This window comes from Pyrgilauda ruficollis, unplaced genomic scaffold, assembly GCF_017590135.1.
Source record: "Pyrgilauda ruficollis isolate IOZ18807 unplaced genomic scaffold, ASM1759013v1 scaffold286, whole genome shotgun sequence".
Classification (NCBI taxonomy): Eukaryota; Metazoa; Chordata; class Aves; order Passeriformes; family Passeridae; genus Pyrgilauda; species Pyrgilauda ruficollis.
This window is the reverse complement of record NW_024524222.1, coordinates 82,698-100,861: the sequence shown is the minus strand read 5'-3', so window position 1 is coordinate 100,861 and position 18,164 is coordinate 82,698. Positions and strand designations below refer to the sequence as shown.

Here is an 18,164-nt window from a genome sequence, read left to right as displayed (position 1 = left end):
ACCGAGGGGCCGAGGGAGGGCCGGCCGCGGTTGCGGCCGCGGCAGTCTGTGTGGGGAAGACGGGCCGAGGCAGCGGAAGAACATGGTGGTTCTCCCCAGAACGGGGTGGGGATGAGGGATGCGAAGAAGGTGTCTCCGCAGGGAGGGGTGCAGGGTTGTGCCCGAGACCTCTGTTCAGTTGCAGGTGCAGCCAGGGGCAGAGGGGCTTTGCCGGGGTCGCCCATCCACCCGGAGGGAGCCCTGCAGAGCAGCATCTCCCGCAGCCTCCGAGAGGAGGGGGTTTCAGCGCGTAGGCGGAGGTGGTTACTGTGTTCCCAGAGCAAGGGTGAGTAGCCAAGAGGAGCGGGGTGGCTGCTGTCTCGGTCTGGGTGCCTGTCAGCCATGCAGGAGGAAGGCCCTTGCGTGGCCGAGGTGAAGGGGAGCGGGCAGGAGCAGAGCGGCCACGGGCACAGGTGGGTGCGGACCCCCGGAGCGGCGTGGGCACCGCAAGGGGCTGAGACCCTGGGCAGGCATCGCCTGAGAGGCGCAGGGCCGGGCAGGCGGTCTGTCCGCACAATCTCTGCGGGGTGGGAGCTGCGCAGAGCCTGACCGGGCCTCCCCAGCCGGCGGGTGCAAGCCGGGGGGGCTGCCCAGCCGTGGGGCCGCAGCTCGCCGCTTCTCAAGGCCTCCAGCATAGTCGAATAGCAAAAGAAAAAAAAAAATCAGTGTAGCAGCCAAGTCGGTGCTGCGAGGAGGGGGCAAAGGAACTATTTTGTAGGCATCTTGCTGCTGCGGAAATGGATTTCTTGAGGGGAGGGAGGCGTATTTGTGGGTACTCTATAGTAATGCTGCTCAGAGCACAGAAAATGCCACTCGGGCGGCCCCAGACGGAACGAGGAGTGGGGAGGGCAGATGGGAGAAGCCCTTGATCGGGCACCCCATGGCCGTGGGCATGAGGGGACAGATGTGACGTGTGTGAGTAGCCACCCCTCATCTGGGGAGCAGAGGGGCAGCAGTCCGGGTTAGCAGCCTGTCTCCCAGGGCTGTGGCCGAGCCTGCCTGGTGCTGCAAGAGAGATCCTATGAGGATTTTTATTGCGGTCTCTTTGTTAGCTACAGACAGGCACGCACACACAGCTCTCAGCCAGGTTGTGGGAGGTAAGTGGGGGAGGCGAGCAAGGGAGCGTGTGGGGGGCTCTGGGGAGCAGGGGCCGCGTGGGCCGGGCAAGAGGGGAGCCGGGGCACAGGGCTGTGCCAGCCCCGTGCCACACAAAAAACAGCCCCTGCGATTTTCAGGGTCTTGTTGGCAACTCAGCGAGGGTTGCCATAGCTTTTTATGTAGGGTGACCAGAACCGGCTGGAACTGGTTTGAGGCAGATCAGCTCCTGAACACAATGCAGTCACTGAGCTACTACACTGGGATAGCTTCCTCCCTTCATGGCAGCCAAAAGCAGAGGAGCTTGCAGAAAGATACCATCCCAAAACAGTATGTGAATGCACACTTTAGACACACAGCACTGGTATGTGGCTAACGTAGTCATAAAGGGTTCTGTATGTAAATGTACATATTTGCAGTAACTGAGATTACTTTGGCTTTTCGTGCCTTTTTATGCTTAAGGAATGGGCAAGAGCTGAGATTTATGACCCTTACTAAAATATTTTTGCTTTGCAAGGGTGGGACACTGGTTATGCAGTCTATTTTAAAACTAAACTAAATAAAATTGATTGAATTATTTGTAATTGTAGATATGCTTGTGACTGAGGATGCTTTGCATGCTGTTTTATTTACAGGGTGCTGTCTTGTGGTTTGCTTCCTTAGGAAACATTAAGGGGGGGGAGTTGCTGTGCCTTTCTCTAAGGCCAGAAGGAAACAATATTGCTGTAGAATTTTGCATAAAAGCATTGAAAAGATGCTGTAAGGCATACTCGTTTTCCCTTTTTTTTTTCCTTGTAGGCCTATTGATTGGGGCTGCCTTTAACCCTTTGGTGTTTGCAGAGGTAATGCGGCTGTGGCAGTAACTGAGCACTGGCTAAAAAAATCCCTGAAAGGTCAAGGTTCACAAGGTGAGAGTGGTGGTTTGGGCTGAATAGAACAATAGCGTGGAGTTACATCCTGATTGCACACTTGGCACATTAGGAGGGAGACAATTGTTTAAGTGTTAATGAAGAAATGCTATTATGGTCCTCCAGTTTTAAAAGGATTAAAGCTATTATTTGTAAAGACTTACTGATATCTTGGCTAAATACAGTATTTTCATTGAAATATATCCAGATAAACTTTTTTTTTTCACAGTGTAGTGATACGGAATAGGCCTCTGACAATCATGAATTGCCGACCAGTTGTGGCAGGGAGCTGTTCTGTGCTGTATTAAGAGACTCACACATGCAGGATTTGCTGTCTGATTATTTACACATTGTTGTTTGAACACATCTCAGAGACCCAATACTTGGTTTTTAATTAAGGTCTTCAGTGTTAAACATGTACTTAATATCGCCTACAGAGAAAAAAACTGTGCAAAAGAAATAGCTTTTCTTAAACTTTTGTGACCTGGGGAGGATTTTGCAGCAGCCAAGTGGAAAGAAGTATTTTGGGGGGCTGGATGGAGCTCCAGTGGTGTGAATTATAATATTGTGCATAGGAAACCGGATGGGCAGTGCAGCAACTGCAGAGGAGTGACTGCTTTTAACTTAAAGCAATGGATAATGGAGAGAATTTTTTAGTTTTTCTTTCTCAACTAGAAAATACAAAATGTGTACTTAGATTTGAGCTGACGCTTTTATCTTATATTGAAATCTGAAGGATTCAGAGAGACGGAGAGGGGCAGAGAGAAGGAAGCAGTAATGAATCTAGCAAAGGGAAGAACAAAGGCTGTTAGAGCTTGCACAGTGGATCACTAAACATTTTGCCTGGGGGATTCTTTTGCTAGAACTGTTACTTCCTATAACAGGAAATCAGCAACTCTAGAATGCCAACCAGTGCGATTTTTTAAAAATCTTCCTAGTCCTGGCTGTGTTAGCTGGTTTGGTAACCTACAATCAAGATAATATGGAGGCAGAACATTGGAAATACTCTGTTGTGGTGTGAAATGAGGGTCCTTTCCTCTGTGCTCAGCAGAATAGACAGTCCTAAAAGCCTTCAGAGGTTGTGGATACTGGGTAAGTTGTGTGCTGGCTGCTGAGGCAGGGTGACAATACAAGGGAACCTTTTTGTTTCTGACTGCAGTAGATTACGTAAGGCACTGAGCTATTAATTGTAGAAAAGTGAAAATAGCATGCTAACATTTGGCCTGAAATTCTGGGTTTGTGAGCTTTACTGCAGCTGTGATGTGTTGTTTTTCAGGTTTCATAGAGCAGTGAATAGCTTGTGGTGGAGCAAAAAATGCCTGACAGATCTCTGTGCTGATTTCTGCTCCTGTTCTTCAGCATCGGGATGCAGAGGGTCTATATTTGACTATAGACGCCTGTAGCAGAATGATGCTTGCAAACAGGAATTCTTGTTGCATGATAGGAGTAGGATCTTTTCCTGATGAGGATGCATGTTCTTTTCCAAGTGTCAGCTAAAATTCATATATTACACAAGAGCATCTTTTGGAATTTTTTCCCTTCTGCCAGAATAGTAGGCAGCTTTAAAATATTAAGTTCTTGGATTGTGACAAAATTCCTTGAATCTGTTTCGTTTGGGTTTTTGAATGCTATCTGTATTATGAATTGTTATTTTTAGCAAAGGAGATTTTGAATTTGCAGGGATTTTTGGTGTCTGTAAGATGAGAAAACTGAATAGATGGAGTCTGTGTTCTTGGTGAGTTATCTTTTTTCAGTCTAATAATATCTGTAAACGCTCTTCATCAGGAGATTTGGATCGTGCACGCAGGCCAGCTTGCCAGCAGCAAATGCTAATGCTGGAGGGCTGGTCTTCTGTATCAGCACCCAGGATCTCATTTTGCATTGGTCTCAGTTATTTGATCTTCAGAATGAGGGTAAGGATTTATCACATTCCAAGTCCCTTTGGAATGAATTGACTAACTCTTGTTTTCCTAGCCATATGCCTATGTGTTAAAATACAAATATGCAGCAGAGTACCAGGAATATATGTTCAGAAAAACCCAAACTTGACCCTAATGTTCTCGAGCCTGCTTGTTGGCCTGATGTGCCCTGCCTGGCTGGGAGAGCTCCCTGAGAGGCTACAGCTGCTCATGCTGTGCTTGGGCCACAGTTGTCATCCACTTCAAAAAAGGTACCTTAAAGGAAAGAGGTAGGAAGCTTGTGCCATTTAGAATGTAATTCCAGTCTGCATTCATTTGGGAATCTCAACATTTTCTTCATTGTTGTTGTGCATTTGAATTATTCACGTAGTATTGCCCCAGCCTATTTTGCATATAGAAGTACAAAATTAAGCCATGATTGTAATTAATTTCTAAGTAGACTAGAAAAAGAGTGGTATGTAGATTTCCCTGCTTTTCAGGAATTCATCTCTGTTTTAGGAGGGATTTAGGAATTAGGTAGACCCAAACCCTGGCCTGAATCTATTGATAAATACAGGATGTGGTCAGCTGTAGCTGGGGATGGCCTGTTCAGCCCCATGTTGTGCAGAAGGAGATTCCTTGCTCACGTGTTGCAACATCCCTGTTCTTTTTGCCAGCCAAAGGCTGATTGTCCTGAACTTTGAACCAGCTGCACATGGTTCTCTTCAGACTGTGCTAGCAGTGGTTCAGACTCCAGAAGATTCCCCTCCTCTTTCCCGTCTTGTTTTCTCATACCCAAAGAGAACCTGAAATACCCAGTTCAAAAACTGATGTGTTGTACTACAGGATGAGGCTCCTTAGGGAGTCACAAACTACAAGTAACACTATTTCGGCCGTAAGAATGGTGGATTAAGTCTTTTACTCATTGAGTCTTGAGCATGGAAGCAAATTGGATTTTCCCCTTTTTTGAAGGCAGGTGGATATGGTGTATAATATAGAAAAAGTAGGTTCTTGGGATAGATTTTAACTGTAAAACACCCCATACTTCACAAAGATGTTTACATTAGGACTGGCATGACCTTACTGATGCTGTGGATGCTAAATGGATGCTAAATAAGACCATCATCCTAAGAAATCGAAAATTCTTAGGGTAAGAATTACTTTGCATATTACAAAAGGAATTTCTGTGATTTGTGGAACTCGGTGTTTGTCTGGGTTTTGCAACAGTAGCAGGTCATGGGCCCTTTGATAGTGAAAAGGAACCTTTCACTATGTTCATTATGTATATGAGCATGAGAGCCGTTGCTGACTGAGGTTGAAGTGGCCTCTTGCACATCCCACTTGCCTGCTGAGTGTGTCAAACCAGGCAAGGCTGTGATTGGAGATGTGGTTCCCATTTCCTGAAGAAGGTTTTGTGGTGAGATTAGCATATTGCTTTGTCTGTTTGTACAACGCTTGGCTTTCAGAGCAAATGACTGGAAGTGTAAGTCATAATTACCAATAACCAATGAAATGCTCATAATCTGTGTATTAAGATGAAGTCTGTCTAATGTTAGGATATACGTTACTGTAATTCTGATTTAATCCCTTATGTCTTCATCTCTGATGAAATTTCTTGTCACGACAATACAGAAACCAAAACCCAAAAAAGTGTGGTTTTATGCTGGCTAGGCTGGTATTGCTCTCTGTGTAGGCATTTTCTTCCAGAATGAGCTTGATGTTATTTAAGCATCATTACTCTTGTTTGGAAGTGGAGTAATTATTCCAGATTACTGGAATTTTGCTCTGGAATAGTGTGTCTGCCTGGGAATCAGTAGAAGTAACGGACCAATTCCTATATGTGGCTATAAGAGAACCAAGATGCTGCCATGTGCCAGATCCTGAAACGAGGTTTCTCAGTGTTCTGTCAGTGTTCTCATTTCACAAAACTGGAAAGAATGCTGGTGTTTTTGGAAGAACATGCAAAAGAAAACGTCTCCATCCTACAGGATACACAGACCTCAAATGTAGTATGAGGATGTATGTATGTAGTTCAAAGAGCGGTAAAAACAAGAGTTTAGGGCAGGTAAAGGAATGTAGTCGCAAGAACGTGAATGCCATAAGTAGAGGAAGATGAAATTTGGTGGTTTTCCTATTTCCTTTGATAACAAATGGATTTGCTGCTGAGGGAACTGAAGTTGAGTAGTTGTCTGAACAAAAGCAAGGAGGCAAAGGGTAGGAATTCAGTAAGGCAGAATGGTCTGGTCCAGTTAAAGCAATTATATAAAGTTGTTAGACTTGTGGTTTAGCTATTTGGAAGATGTGGATGAATAGGAAGGTGAATGTCAAGAAGGAAGAGTTGGTTGGTTCTTCAAAGGTTAAGGATTAAATAAAAAAGTGAAAATTGAGCATGTAAGACCATGATTGTGATCCAGAAATTATAGAAGACTTCATGCATAGAAAATATTAATTGGAAAAGTATTGGGAAGGGATGAGGATTATTTGCCATTTCTGGAAAGCTTGAAGCTGTTCTTGTACCTGGTAGACAAAAATTAGGGGTCTGAGCAGTTTGCAGATAGGACCTGGCTGGGAGCTGCCGGGTTATTCTATTTCTTCATTAGGCTGCTGAGCTTCCTCAGAACGGTTCTGATTGGAGTGTTTACAATTGCTTGGCTTTACCCAGAAACACACCTTTTAATCTCAGCAACAGCTTCTAGGCAGTTTGGTCTTTCTGTGGAGAATGCTGGGCCTAATCTGCAGGTGTCCTGAAGCCAGAGCTACAAGATAAAATTGACTTTGAAAGTAAGAAAAAATGTGTGTGTTTCTCTGGTGTGTCCCCTCATCTCAACAGAGAACATGGAAGGGTAGGTTTGTTTTTCCTCATATTGCTAGAGTTGTTTCCCCTGTAACAAGTACAGATAGAGGGGCTGAGGAGGAGTGATAATTCCATGCAGTAAAACAAAAAGTCAGTTCTTCAGAAACAGCTGTTTACTTCTAAGCCCTGCTTGTCCTGCTTGCTGCTTCTGCTATCAGAAGAGAGTTCTCATGGTCTGGTTCTTGTTTTGACATAATTCCCCAAGTGAGTGCTTCACTGGAATGCGGTATCAAGTGAACTGGAGTAAAAAGGCTGACTGGGAGGAGCAAGGCAGTGGCACATACAAGGAGTGCCTTGCTTTGGCTAAAAACCTCTGTGCCCCATGTTCTTCCTGCTCTTCACAGGATACATTTGAGGAGATGTGTTTCCAAGGAAACAACAATGTAGGAAGTCATGCACACATGCTTTGGGAAAGCATGAACAATAATAAACCACTGCTGGTTCACCCCCAGAACTTACTTTCAGTGAGATGCTAACGCACAGATGCAGGGGTGGGTGTTGTGACTGAAGAGATTCAGGGAAACCATGTACTAAGGGTATATTCAGAATCTGTTATTTTAAGTTTTGAAGACTCGTTGTCTTCCCAGCAGTTCTCTCAACCACCATCAGAAAAGCAAAACCCAGAAACATTTCACCTTACTGCTTTGTGGCTCCCTAGCTGTGTAATTTTATTTGCCATATCCAGATTTTTTTCCTCGTTACTTTTATCATTGAATGAAAAGTAAGCAGAGTAGTGCTTGAATTTTTAAAGAAACTGGTTTTCTGTATAACTTTTGTCAAGCATTCTCAGATCACTTTTCAAAGAAATTCCAGTTCCTGGAAAATCATGATTTCCTAGGGAACCAGGAGCTTGCCTGATTTCCTCTTCTGAAGTATTTACAGGCATCATGTTGGCCCAGAGAAGGAATAGACTCACAGCTTGTCTGGCAGCCAGGGTGTTGGTTGATTTTGATTTTGGATAAAAGGCAGAGTTTTATCCTTAAAGGAAAGAGTTATTAAAAGGTTTGTGGAGGGAAAAAAAAAAGGGGGGAGGAATATGGCTACAGAGTCCTGGCAGTTGTGGTGGAAACATAGTTTATATTCTGAATCTTAAGATGGGTGCCCTAGAATAGTGAGGAAGAGATTAATAAAATGGCCAGGTTAGACCTTCTCTTCCTTGTGTATCACAACTGACCATGTCTGTCTCCCTTTTTATTTAACTTTGATTGCTTGAAAAGTTAGAAGAATGAGAGAAATTATTGATAAGGGCCGCGGTGGTTCTCAATGAAGGACAGCTGTGTCTCCTCTGCTGGGCAATTGTGGTCTTAAACATACTTGGAGGAAGAGGAATTAAGTGTGTAAGCAGGCCTTCATTCATTTTTATGGGTAAATGTTAATTAAACTCCAAGATATGTAATTGGAGGAAGTTTCAGACTATGGAGACTATGTAGCTCTTCTTGAGTGTATGCAACAACTGTAAAAAGACACCTATGGACAGACATACAAGCAGAATGCAACTAATTAGTATCCCTGATTATGAGAAACTATGTCAAAGCTTTCTGTCAGTTTACATGGATTTGATATGCTTTGGTATCTGCAATCTTTTCCATTTAATCCTCATAGAAACTTGCTTTGTTTTTGATTTGAATTTTGATTCTATGCATGTATCTATTTTTTATTAAGGACTTCATAGGTTAGACAAAGGACTGTGTAAACAAATTTCTAAACCCTCCTGTATTTATTTGAAGCTGTTTCATGAAATGTCTGTGTCTATTCCAGTATCCTTTAAAAATTTTCCTCAGTTGCCTTCTCATAGTCCACAATGACTTCCAGGTAGCCAGTGTCGATGATACCTAAGTCTTACAGATGTTTGCTACTTCATTATTTTCAGGAAGATTAATTACTCCTCAGATTAATAGTGCAACTGTTAAGGAAAGTCAAGACTTAAGAGAAATTACAACTGTCTTGTGTTATTTTTATGTTTGTCAGGTATTTTGCAGTCTGGGTGGGTGAGGATAGGAGTGAGTGTAGAAGAGGGAACAGGATGAAAGTCACTGCAATTTGGGCCCAGAATAAAATTGCCAGGTTACCATCTGTGGAGTTTATAAATTACTATAGTTCTTGGTGTAATAATTCAACTGTACACTTGGACACTGTTCTGTAATGAATAATCTCTGAAAACATTACTTCAGAAGTGAAATAGCACTTCTTTGCGTGGCAGATGTGAACAAGCGCTTTTTTTGTATAAGGCTGGGCTACTAATGCTTAAAGTGATGATTTTCTGCTTATTTTACAGATTTGCTTACAGTCAAATACATGGCCATGGGGGATATGAAGACCCCAGATTTTGATGACCTTCTTGCAGCCTTTGACATACCAGACATGGTAGATCCCAAAGCAGCTATTGAATCTGGACATGATGACCACGAAAGCCACATAAAACAAAATGCTCACGCAGATGAAGACTCCCATGTCCCATCATCATCTGATGTTGGGGTGAGCGTCATTGTGAAAAATGTGCGTACTATTGATTCTTCCGAAGGTCTGGATAAGGATGGCCACCATTCCACAGGCAATAGCTTGCACAATGGCTTTCTAACGTCAGCAGCTCTTGAGAGTTACAGTAAAGAAGAAGGGAAATCACTTAAAGATGATGGGTCAGCTTCTGAGACTACACTGAAGGATTCAGCTTTCAACCAGTTCAGCCCAATATCAAGTGCAGAAGAATTTGATGATGATGAGAGAATTGAGGTGGATGACCCCCCAGATAAAGAGGAGATACGTGCAAATTTCAGAGCAAATGTCTTGGCAGGATCTCTATCGCAGCAGGAATATGACAAACTAAAGGCACTTGGAGCAGAGAACTTAATTAAATCTGGAATCACTGTTTCAAGTAGTATAGATAAAAATAAAACTGCTAAAAGAGAGACAGAGACAAGCTCCATTAATTTAGGTGTTTATGAGCCTTTTAAAACTCGAAAAACAGAGGACAAGTTACTAAAAGACAATTCTGAGAAGCTTCTTGAAAACAGGGTACTTGATGGAAAACTGAGTACTGAAAAATGTGACACAAATCTTGCCAGCATTTCCCAGTCCAAAGCGAAGTCATCAGCAAAGCTTTCGTCCTGCATTGCTGCAATTGCAGCACTGAGTGCTAAAAAGGCAGCTACAGATAGCAGTAAAGATTTACAGTCTAATTCAGGAGAGTCTTCTCCATTACCAAAAGACATGAGTGAAAGTCCCCGGGCTATTGAAAAATCTCCTGAGTCTCAGAGTCTCATTGATGGTGCTAAGAAGCTGTCTGTCAAACCACCTGATAGTCCCAGAAGCATCTCAAGTGAGAACAGTAGCAAAGGGTCTCCATCTTCTCCTGCAGGGTCAACACCAGCAATTCCTAAGGTTCGCATAAAAACTATCAAGACTTCTTCTGGGGAGATCAAGAGAACTGTTACTAGAGTGTTGCCAGAAGTTGATTTGGACTCTGGGAAAAAGCCAGAGCAGAGTGCTTCCATGGTAACCTCCATGACATCTCTCCTGTCCTCACCAACTTCCACTGCTGTTCTCTCCTCTCCTCCCAGAGCTCCTCTGCAGTCCTCAGTTGTCACCAATGCAGTTGGATCTGCAGAACTTGCCCCCAAACAGGTCACTATCAAACCCGTGGCTACTGCCTTCCTGCCCGTTTCGGCAGTGAAAACTGCAGGTTCCCAAGTGATCAATCTGAAACTGGCTAATAACACCACAGTGAAAGCCACTGTCATCTCTGCTGCGTCCGTGCAGAGCGCCAGCAGCGCCATTATCAAAGCTGCCAACGCCATCCAGCAGCAGACGGTCGTGGTGCCAGCATCGAGCCTTGCCAGTGCCAAACTTGTGCCAAAGACAGTCCATCTTGCCAACCTTAACCTTTTGCCTCAGGGTGCTCAAACCACCTCTGAACTGCGCCAAGTGCTAACAAAACCCCAGCAGCAAATCAAGCAGGCAATAATTTCTGCAGCCACCTCCCAGCCTTCGAAAAAAGTGTCTCGAGTGCAGGTGGTGTCATCTCTACAGAGCTCTGTAGTGGAAGCATTCAATAAGGTGCTGAGCAGTGTCAATCCCGTACCAGTTTACATCCCAAACCTTAGCCCCCCTGCCAGTGCCGGAATCACGCTACCAACACGAGGTTACAAGTGTTTAGAGTGTGGCGACTCGTTTGCTCTCGAGAAGAGCCTGACCCAGCATTATGACAGGAGGAGTGTGCGAATTGAAGTGACTTGTAATCATTGTACAAAGAATTTAGTTTTCTACAATAAATGTAGTCTCCTGTCCCATGCTCGTGGGCACAAGGAGAAGGGCGTCGTGATGCAGTGTTCCCACCTGATCCTAAAACCAGTCCCAGCAGATCAAATGATAGCATCTTCTTCCAGCAATACTACTGCGGCCACGCTCCAGAGCGCAGGGGGAGCTGGCACGCACTCCGTAACAAAGATCCAGACTGGCTTAACTGGGACAGTGATCTCGGCCCCTGCGAGCTCTCCTGTCATTCCAGCTATGCCGCTAGACGAAGATCCATCAAAACTCTGTAGACATAGTCTAAAGTGTTTGGAGTGCAATGAAGTTTTCCAAGATGAGACATCTCTTGCAACTCATTTCCAGCAGGCCGCAGACACAAGTGGACAAGTAGAGTATCCTATGTTTACATTCCAATGTTTCATCTATAAGCCTAGGGGACTTTGGATATGTTTTTACTTTCATTTAGCTGTTAATTATCTGAACCTCTGTGATTAAAATGATAAATGAAAACCACAGAAAGTCTTGCAAGCACTTACATAGTGAATGTCAACACTTTTTAAATAAGACTTAGAATCTTTTTAGGCCCTGAAGTCTGAAATTGACACTGTATATTTTTGCTAAAATTTAGCATTAGCTTTCTTACAGCTGAACATGGTAATACAGAAAATGATCGTGGGTATTACTAATAATATGTTAACGCTTCTTTCTGTGCTTTGGAATTTGACTAGCCTGTGGAATCCACTTAATTGGCACCCTCATTAACAGCCCGTCTATTCAACCTGAATGATAGCTTTAAGTGATTCATTCTAGATTGGTCTTCAGGTTTTAGAGTTTTCACCAAGTGCCCTAAGTGAGCGAGGCATTCCCCTCACGTGCAGGGAGGGACTCAGGCAGTGACAAATGGCACACTGACTACTGACAGGAATGCTGCTGTTTGCCTCAGCTCTTCCTCAGAAAGTGCAAAGTGCTGTTCTCACTTGCACGTCTTCCTTTCTGTGTGACCATTGGTTTAGTTGGTTCGGTTTCTTTTCCTCTTACAAATGCTAATGAGATCAACATAAAAACCATTTGAAAATTATTTACTAATGTATGTGGCCTGACCTGAAAGAAATACGTCATTCAATAAAACTTAATATTAATCAGTGTGCGATGTATTTTATAATCCTGGCAGAGTGAAGGTGGTTAATTAAATGATACGGTTGGATCTCTGTTGGGGTGTGCCAATTAAAAGGGATTCTGGTGTGTTTCAAAGCAGTCAGGTGAGCTTGGTGCTCCAGCTTCTTGCTGCGAGGGAAGCTGAATACCTGCAAGCATGCTCAAGACAGGAATGCCCCAGGAGTCTTCCTGGGAATCACACAACAGCGGACAGGCTAAAGATTTTTAAGTCCTGCAGTTAGGAAAAAAATGCACTAGTCCTAGGAGCACAGACAGGTTCCTGTCAGGATCTATTTGCTACATGTAGGACCTATTCTGTACCACGAAGCACCTACCACTACAGGTGGTAAAGAAATCTGCACGTGGAAATAACCTTGATTATGTGGCTCTGCCTTAGCTCCTCCCTTTAACTGGCTAGCAGAGTTACACTGAAATTATCTGGATTCCAAGTGGAATGCCATGCAAGTCAATTTCGGTTTGTAAGATACTACAAGTGTGCATACCTGAAGGAGTTTCCTTCAGCAGAACATGTCCATCCATAGATGTTGCTGCAGTTCTGAACAGGATCTAATGGCTGACCATTAGAGTATATTCTGCACCAACTCGGGCTACTTAATACTCAGGGTGTTCAGCTAACTGATTTGCTGATGCTTATTGGTTGTAGATAGTTTGTTTGGTTTTTTTTCCCCATAATAAGCCCATTAGGTAACATTCCATCTAAGGTCCAGCAGACCTTGCAAAAACCTGGTGGTTTTGGTACTGGAAAAGCAAGCAAGTAAGAAGGCGACAAGACAAAGCAGTTGGATGAGGGACAGAGAATAGGTTGGGAGGATGAGGCTAAAATAGAAATTGAAAGAGAACAAAGATAAAGTGATGTTCTCACTTTCAGAGTGTGAGGATTTTTGTCTTTATGGCCAAGTAAACTAAACCTTTTGCCCTTCCCTTTCTCCCTCTGTCTGATGCTTTTGCCCTGTTGCTGCTGAGTTTGCTCTCCATACATGTCCTTTAGATGCTGTTTATCCTGGTAATTTACTAAAGGAAAGCAATTGTGATGTTCACAGAATATCAAAATGCAGCTGCATGGAGGTGGAGAGAGAAGTATGGGTTCCCAGGTACTGCTATTCAAGGGGGGAAGCCCCTGGAGCTGCAGGAGCAGTTGGCATTGCCTGCTGCCTGTCAGGGTGTTTGTGTCTCCTCATGGAAACCTACTCTGCTGAGCTGCAGCTTAAAAAAAAAAAAACGGTGCAAAGCACTGGAGGAAAATAAGCTATTTTCATGTTCTTGTGTTTGAAAAGAACACTTAATAAATGTAGTTTTAAATGTTCTTTGTTGAAGTATCCTTTTACATCTTAATTACACATTTTTGTAGTCCTTTTCATATGTCAAGCAGCCGCTGTTTTTTTATGTTGAGTTTGGTTGCATCCTGTAGGGGTAGTGTTTCCTGGAGAAAGGCTCTGTATAGGCATTTATTACTAAGTATGTTGCTGCTTTTTCATTAGATGTTACCTCTTGAGAAGCTTGTATGAGAAATACTCTGACTTGTTTTCCTTCTTAGTGCTTGGCACTGTCTTTTTGCTGTAAAACTGCCATTATTATGGGGGGAAGAAGACAGGGAAGTTAGATGAGATTGGTATTTTTTCTTTGGAAGGAAGAAAGAATAAACACTTAGATTTTGCAAACAAGTAATAGGAAAAAAGGTTATTTGCAGCATACTATTCTTTCTAGTGTCCCATCTAATTGCTCCTGCAATGGAAAATGTATAGTTTTGTGTTTCCAATGAGTAAGTAGCTGCTCTTATACTCCTGCTACAGAGGTAGAATGTTTTGTTTAAAATAAGCAATGGTAGAACAATTTTATCAATGAAAATGCATTCACTATAAAGTTGTTACCTTTCTGTAATGTTTTATTGCCATTAATATTCCTGTTAAAGGAATATTAACCTAAAGGAATATTCCTGCTAAAGGAGCATTAATCCTGACTCACTGACAGGTTTTCTGGCTGAGTAAAACCCTCATCTACTTGCTGGAGGGAAAAGGTAGCAAATCTCGGCTAATGAATGTTAGTATTTCTCTTAGTTATAGATAGGAGTATATAGCTCCCATGGAAACTACATAGCTCATTTCCCTTCATACTCAGCGTACGTGTGTATCTTTATTTTCCACCTCCACCATTTTTCCTTCTAACCCTTTTTTTTTTCTGAAACTTTGACTTTAAATGCAGGCAGGTGATGATTTTCACAAACTGTGTTTTATTTTGGTGTGGGTTGGAATGAGAGAACTGGAAGTTAATGCCACCTTAAGCCCAAAATAAAATGGTAAGCAAACGTGCTGAATGTCAGAATTTCACAGTAGATGCTTCTTGTTCTACTGTAGTCAGTTACAATTAAACATTTTCTGTACTCATTGAAATAGCAGAGCAGGGGCTAATAAGCATTATTAGCATGTTGGGTCAGCAAATGAGTCTGGCAGCTTGCTGCAATATCAGGAAGATCACTGAGCTGGGGCTGGAATGTTGTGTGACTCTTCTGTGGCATCACATCCCGGTTTCCTTCAGAAGTCCTGCAAGCCAAAGGCTTTGGAAGGACTGTGAAACTTGCAAATGTTTCTGTTACTGGAATAAGTTCTGGTTTTCAGTTTTCTTACGTAATCAACTAGTGCTTCAGATTCTCCAGTATTGTATTACAATACAGGAGTAGCCAAAGAGTGATTTGGGGAATGGTACTGAGCCCAGTAAATGTAGCACTTATTGCTGGTCAGAGGGTTTTGCCTTTATCTGAACTTAAGACAAAGTTAAAACCCCAAAACAATTCTAGTCAGTCTGAGGCTGTGAGTCCCCCACTTTTGGGCACTCTTTAGTCAATTAAGGCCAAGTATTTGGCATTTAAAAGTGAGTATTTCTGTGTGTCTCAGTATAGCCTTGCTGCATCCCAAAGGCTCTAAGCAGATGCCGGTTTGAAATCCCTGTAGATAGCTGAACTCAGGCAGAGCCTTGCAGGAGAGGAGTACATCTACCCATGCTGAACACTACTGTAGTGGGCTGGCAGGAATGCTAGTGGAACCTGCATTGCAGTGATGGCATGTTTTCTTTGCTTAACATGCTGTATATTTCATGGTTTGCATTTTGCTGCGTCAGGACACTGGAGAACATTGTATGGAGACTGTGTTCAAACACACCAGGCCACAGTGCTCCCAGAGCGTTTATTTCAGGATTTCTTCAGCATATGTTAGTGAATAATTTATAATGCAGATCTGGAGATCTTTTTTTGGTCAATATTCTTGCAGAGTGTACACATCACTACATATGCCAGACTCTTAGAACATTCCTAAAGATGTGCAAATACATGTTCAAAAAGATACTGATGTCATGAAGGAGTCTTGGGTTTGATTTTGAATCTTTGCAAGTCACTGGTGAGGTTCACAAGTCCCAAGCTGTAAGGGACAATAGCAATAACTTGATTCTGGAGTTGTATGTAGGCCCCTTGCACTATTACGGTAATCTGGGAAGGCACCCGTGTAATATTTCTGTAAAGCATGTGTATCTCCCGTGGTCAGTGGTGTAGGAAGGAGCTTTGTAGCCCAAAGTGCCAGTCAGTCTGGCTACCAGCACCTGCCTGCTCTGTCAGCAGGGCTTGTGTTTGTACTTGCCTACTACATTGGGTCCCGTCCCACTTACGACATTTAACCTTTATTTGCTATATTGCAGTGTTTGACTCAAGACGTTATGTAGAGCTGAACCAAACCTTTTGTCTCATCTATTCTGGTTTATCATTTAGAAGACATGCAATATCTGCCAGATGCTGCTTCCTAACCAGTGCAGTTTTGCATCACACCAGAGAATTCATCAGCATAAATCTCCATACACGTGTCCTGAATGTGGAGCAATCTGCAGATCTGTCCACTTCCAGACCCATGTCACTAAGAACTGCCTGCATTATACCCGAAGAGTTGGGTTTCGGTCAGTATAATGATTCCTTTTGCTGTCAATTTATGTATAATTTATGGTTTTTAAAGTGGTTTTTCATAAGCACTGTTTGAACAATACCAGCTTCATGGGTTTAAGATTGTCATGGCAACAGTACTATTAGTACTGAAATTCTGGAATAAATACATTAGGATTCTGCTTTGTTTTGGGCATCCACTTCTGTATATTATTAAATCAGAATATTAGCTAGTGTAACACAGATTCAGGACTTCACGGTTTATAAAGTCTAGAGAATTCAGATGCCTCATCTTAATTTCAGGTTTTCAAAAACCTTCTTGAGTTTTTCCAAAACCCTGAATTCTAGATTGTTCTTTCTGGTAGAACAGTCATTGTCAGTACTTCCAGAATGTATGGTTGAGATGCTGATGGACATACTGCACCCGTCTGGTTGTTCTCTTTTCTGTGGCAAGTCAAGATTCCTTGACTTTATCACTTTACATCACTTGGAAATTGCCTTTCTCAAACAACCTTGTCTTTTGGCTCTCCTTTGTTACTCTTCAGTTTCCCTTTGACTTTTATATTTCCCTGTAATGGCAACTCACTGAGAAAATGGGGAGCAGAGGCATTTCATAGAAATGTTTAGTTTTGAAAGACTTGAAAAAATGCTTTCTGTTAGCATTTTCCTTGCACTTGAATGGCAGGCAGCACAGGAAGAGATCAGAAGAGCCACCTGTACCTCGAGCTTTGCTTAGCACTCCAAAAACATATCCACTTCACCCTGTCTGCCTGGAAAAATCTTACAGCAGGTAGCTCCTTCCACCCTTAAGGTGCCACAGTTCATTTTCCAGGATGGCTGTGCAACCATCCCCTAAGGGAAGAAAGCATTTTTACTGCATCAAGCCTCTGCTTTCAGCTTGAGTTCACTGCCTGACATAACTCCAAGCTCTTTCATTTCTTTGCGTTCTTTTCTTTTACCCTTTTCTCTCAAGCAGTAGTCTGTCTTTTCCTGCATTTCCTCCATCTGCTTCCTGCACTCCACTGCTCTTCCCTCTAATGTATGCCCCTTGGGTTTGTACACGGAATCACTTCTAAAGACTCCTGGCCTGCCCCAGTAACACCAGCAGAATCCCCTTCGCTGGGAATCTAAGTCACTAAACTTTTCAAGATGTCTCATAAACATCTCATGTCACAATTTCTTGACCTGGTGAGACTAAACCAAAGTCACCCAGGCAAGCAAAAGCAGTCTCTGGGAATGTTACTGTCTCCCTCCTTAGCCTCCTCAGCCACTCCTTAGAACTGTGGTGCTTTTGCTTAAGGAGCAGCATACCCTGTCCTGGCTTTCCACAGGGCCTCTGCCAAGAAGTTCCCTTTGACTCCAGTGATTTAGACTAGTCTGCACTGAATCAGCTGAAAACTTCAGCCTGAAATTTCACTGCATCCTGCCAAGGTGAAAGCAAGCAGCTGTAAGAATACTCCCCAAGAGGAAAGCTCGGTCCTTAGGAACTGTGTAATATACAATGGTGGATGCTGGGGATCAGTTGTTATGTGGCACCATTAGAGAATAAAGTCAAGCCATGGCACAGGAGGTGAAAATGCTACTGCACTCTCCAGAGGGACACCTCAGGAGCAGATGTGTTACTGAGTGCATCACGCTGTGTACGGCTGTGAAGAAGTGCTCAGCTCTCTATGAGCACAGAAGCTCTTAACAGAGCCAAAAAAGACCAGAATAATCTGCTTTAGAGAATGCATTGGTAAGCAGAGACTAGATGGGTATAAACTCAATGAATATTATTAAGAGTGTAAATTAAATGCCCAAAAAAAGAATGGATGACATTTCATAAAATTCAAGGGTGATAAATTTTAAGAGTAAAATGGGATCCTTGAATTCAATGTAGAAATGCATTTCCTACTTTATTGCTATCATCAGGGCAGTAAAACTATTGAAAAATTAAATTGACATTTATATGAAAACAATCATACTGCCATGATGGATGCTAAAATTAAAATTCTGGAAGGATGGAGGCCTTCTACGTTTTGAAGAGTTTG

At 42.9% G+C, this 18,164-nt stretch overlaps 1 protein-coding gene across 7 annotated transcripts in view; it reads left to right on the top strand.

Moving 5' to 3' along the window:
• Positions 1-189: 189 nt before the first annotated feature.
• ZNF532 (zinc finger protein 532) overlaps positions 190-18,164 on the top strand; it is a 33,075-nt gene continuing 15,100 nt past the window's right edge. The window contains exons 1-5 of one of the 7 annotated variants that reach the window (XM_041472227.1): positions 192-325; positions 1,321-1,464; positions 1,933-2,042; positions 9,070-11,429; positions 15,970-16,151. In XM_041472227.1, the coding sequence (XP_041328161.1) occupies positions 9,090-11,429; positions 15,970-16,151 (2,522 nt within the window). In that variant the 5' untranslated portion in view covers positions 192-325; positions 1,321-1,464; positions 1,933-2,042; positions 9,070-9,089. Of the gene's footprint in view, positions 326-1,024; positions 1,137-1,274; positions 1,499-1,932; positions 2,043-9,069; positions 11,430-15,969; positions 16,152-18,164 lie in introns of those variants that run through there. The other 6 variants (XM_041472224.1, XM_041472228.1, XM_041472229.1 and 3 more) reach the window with 6 other exon arrangements.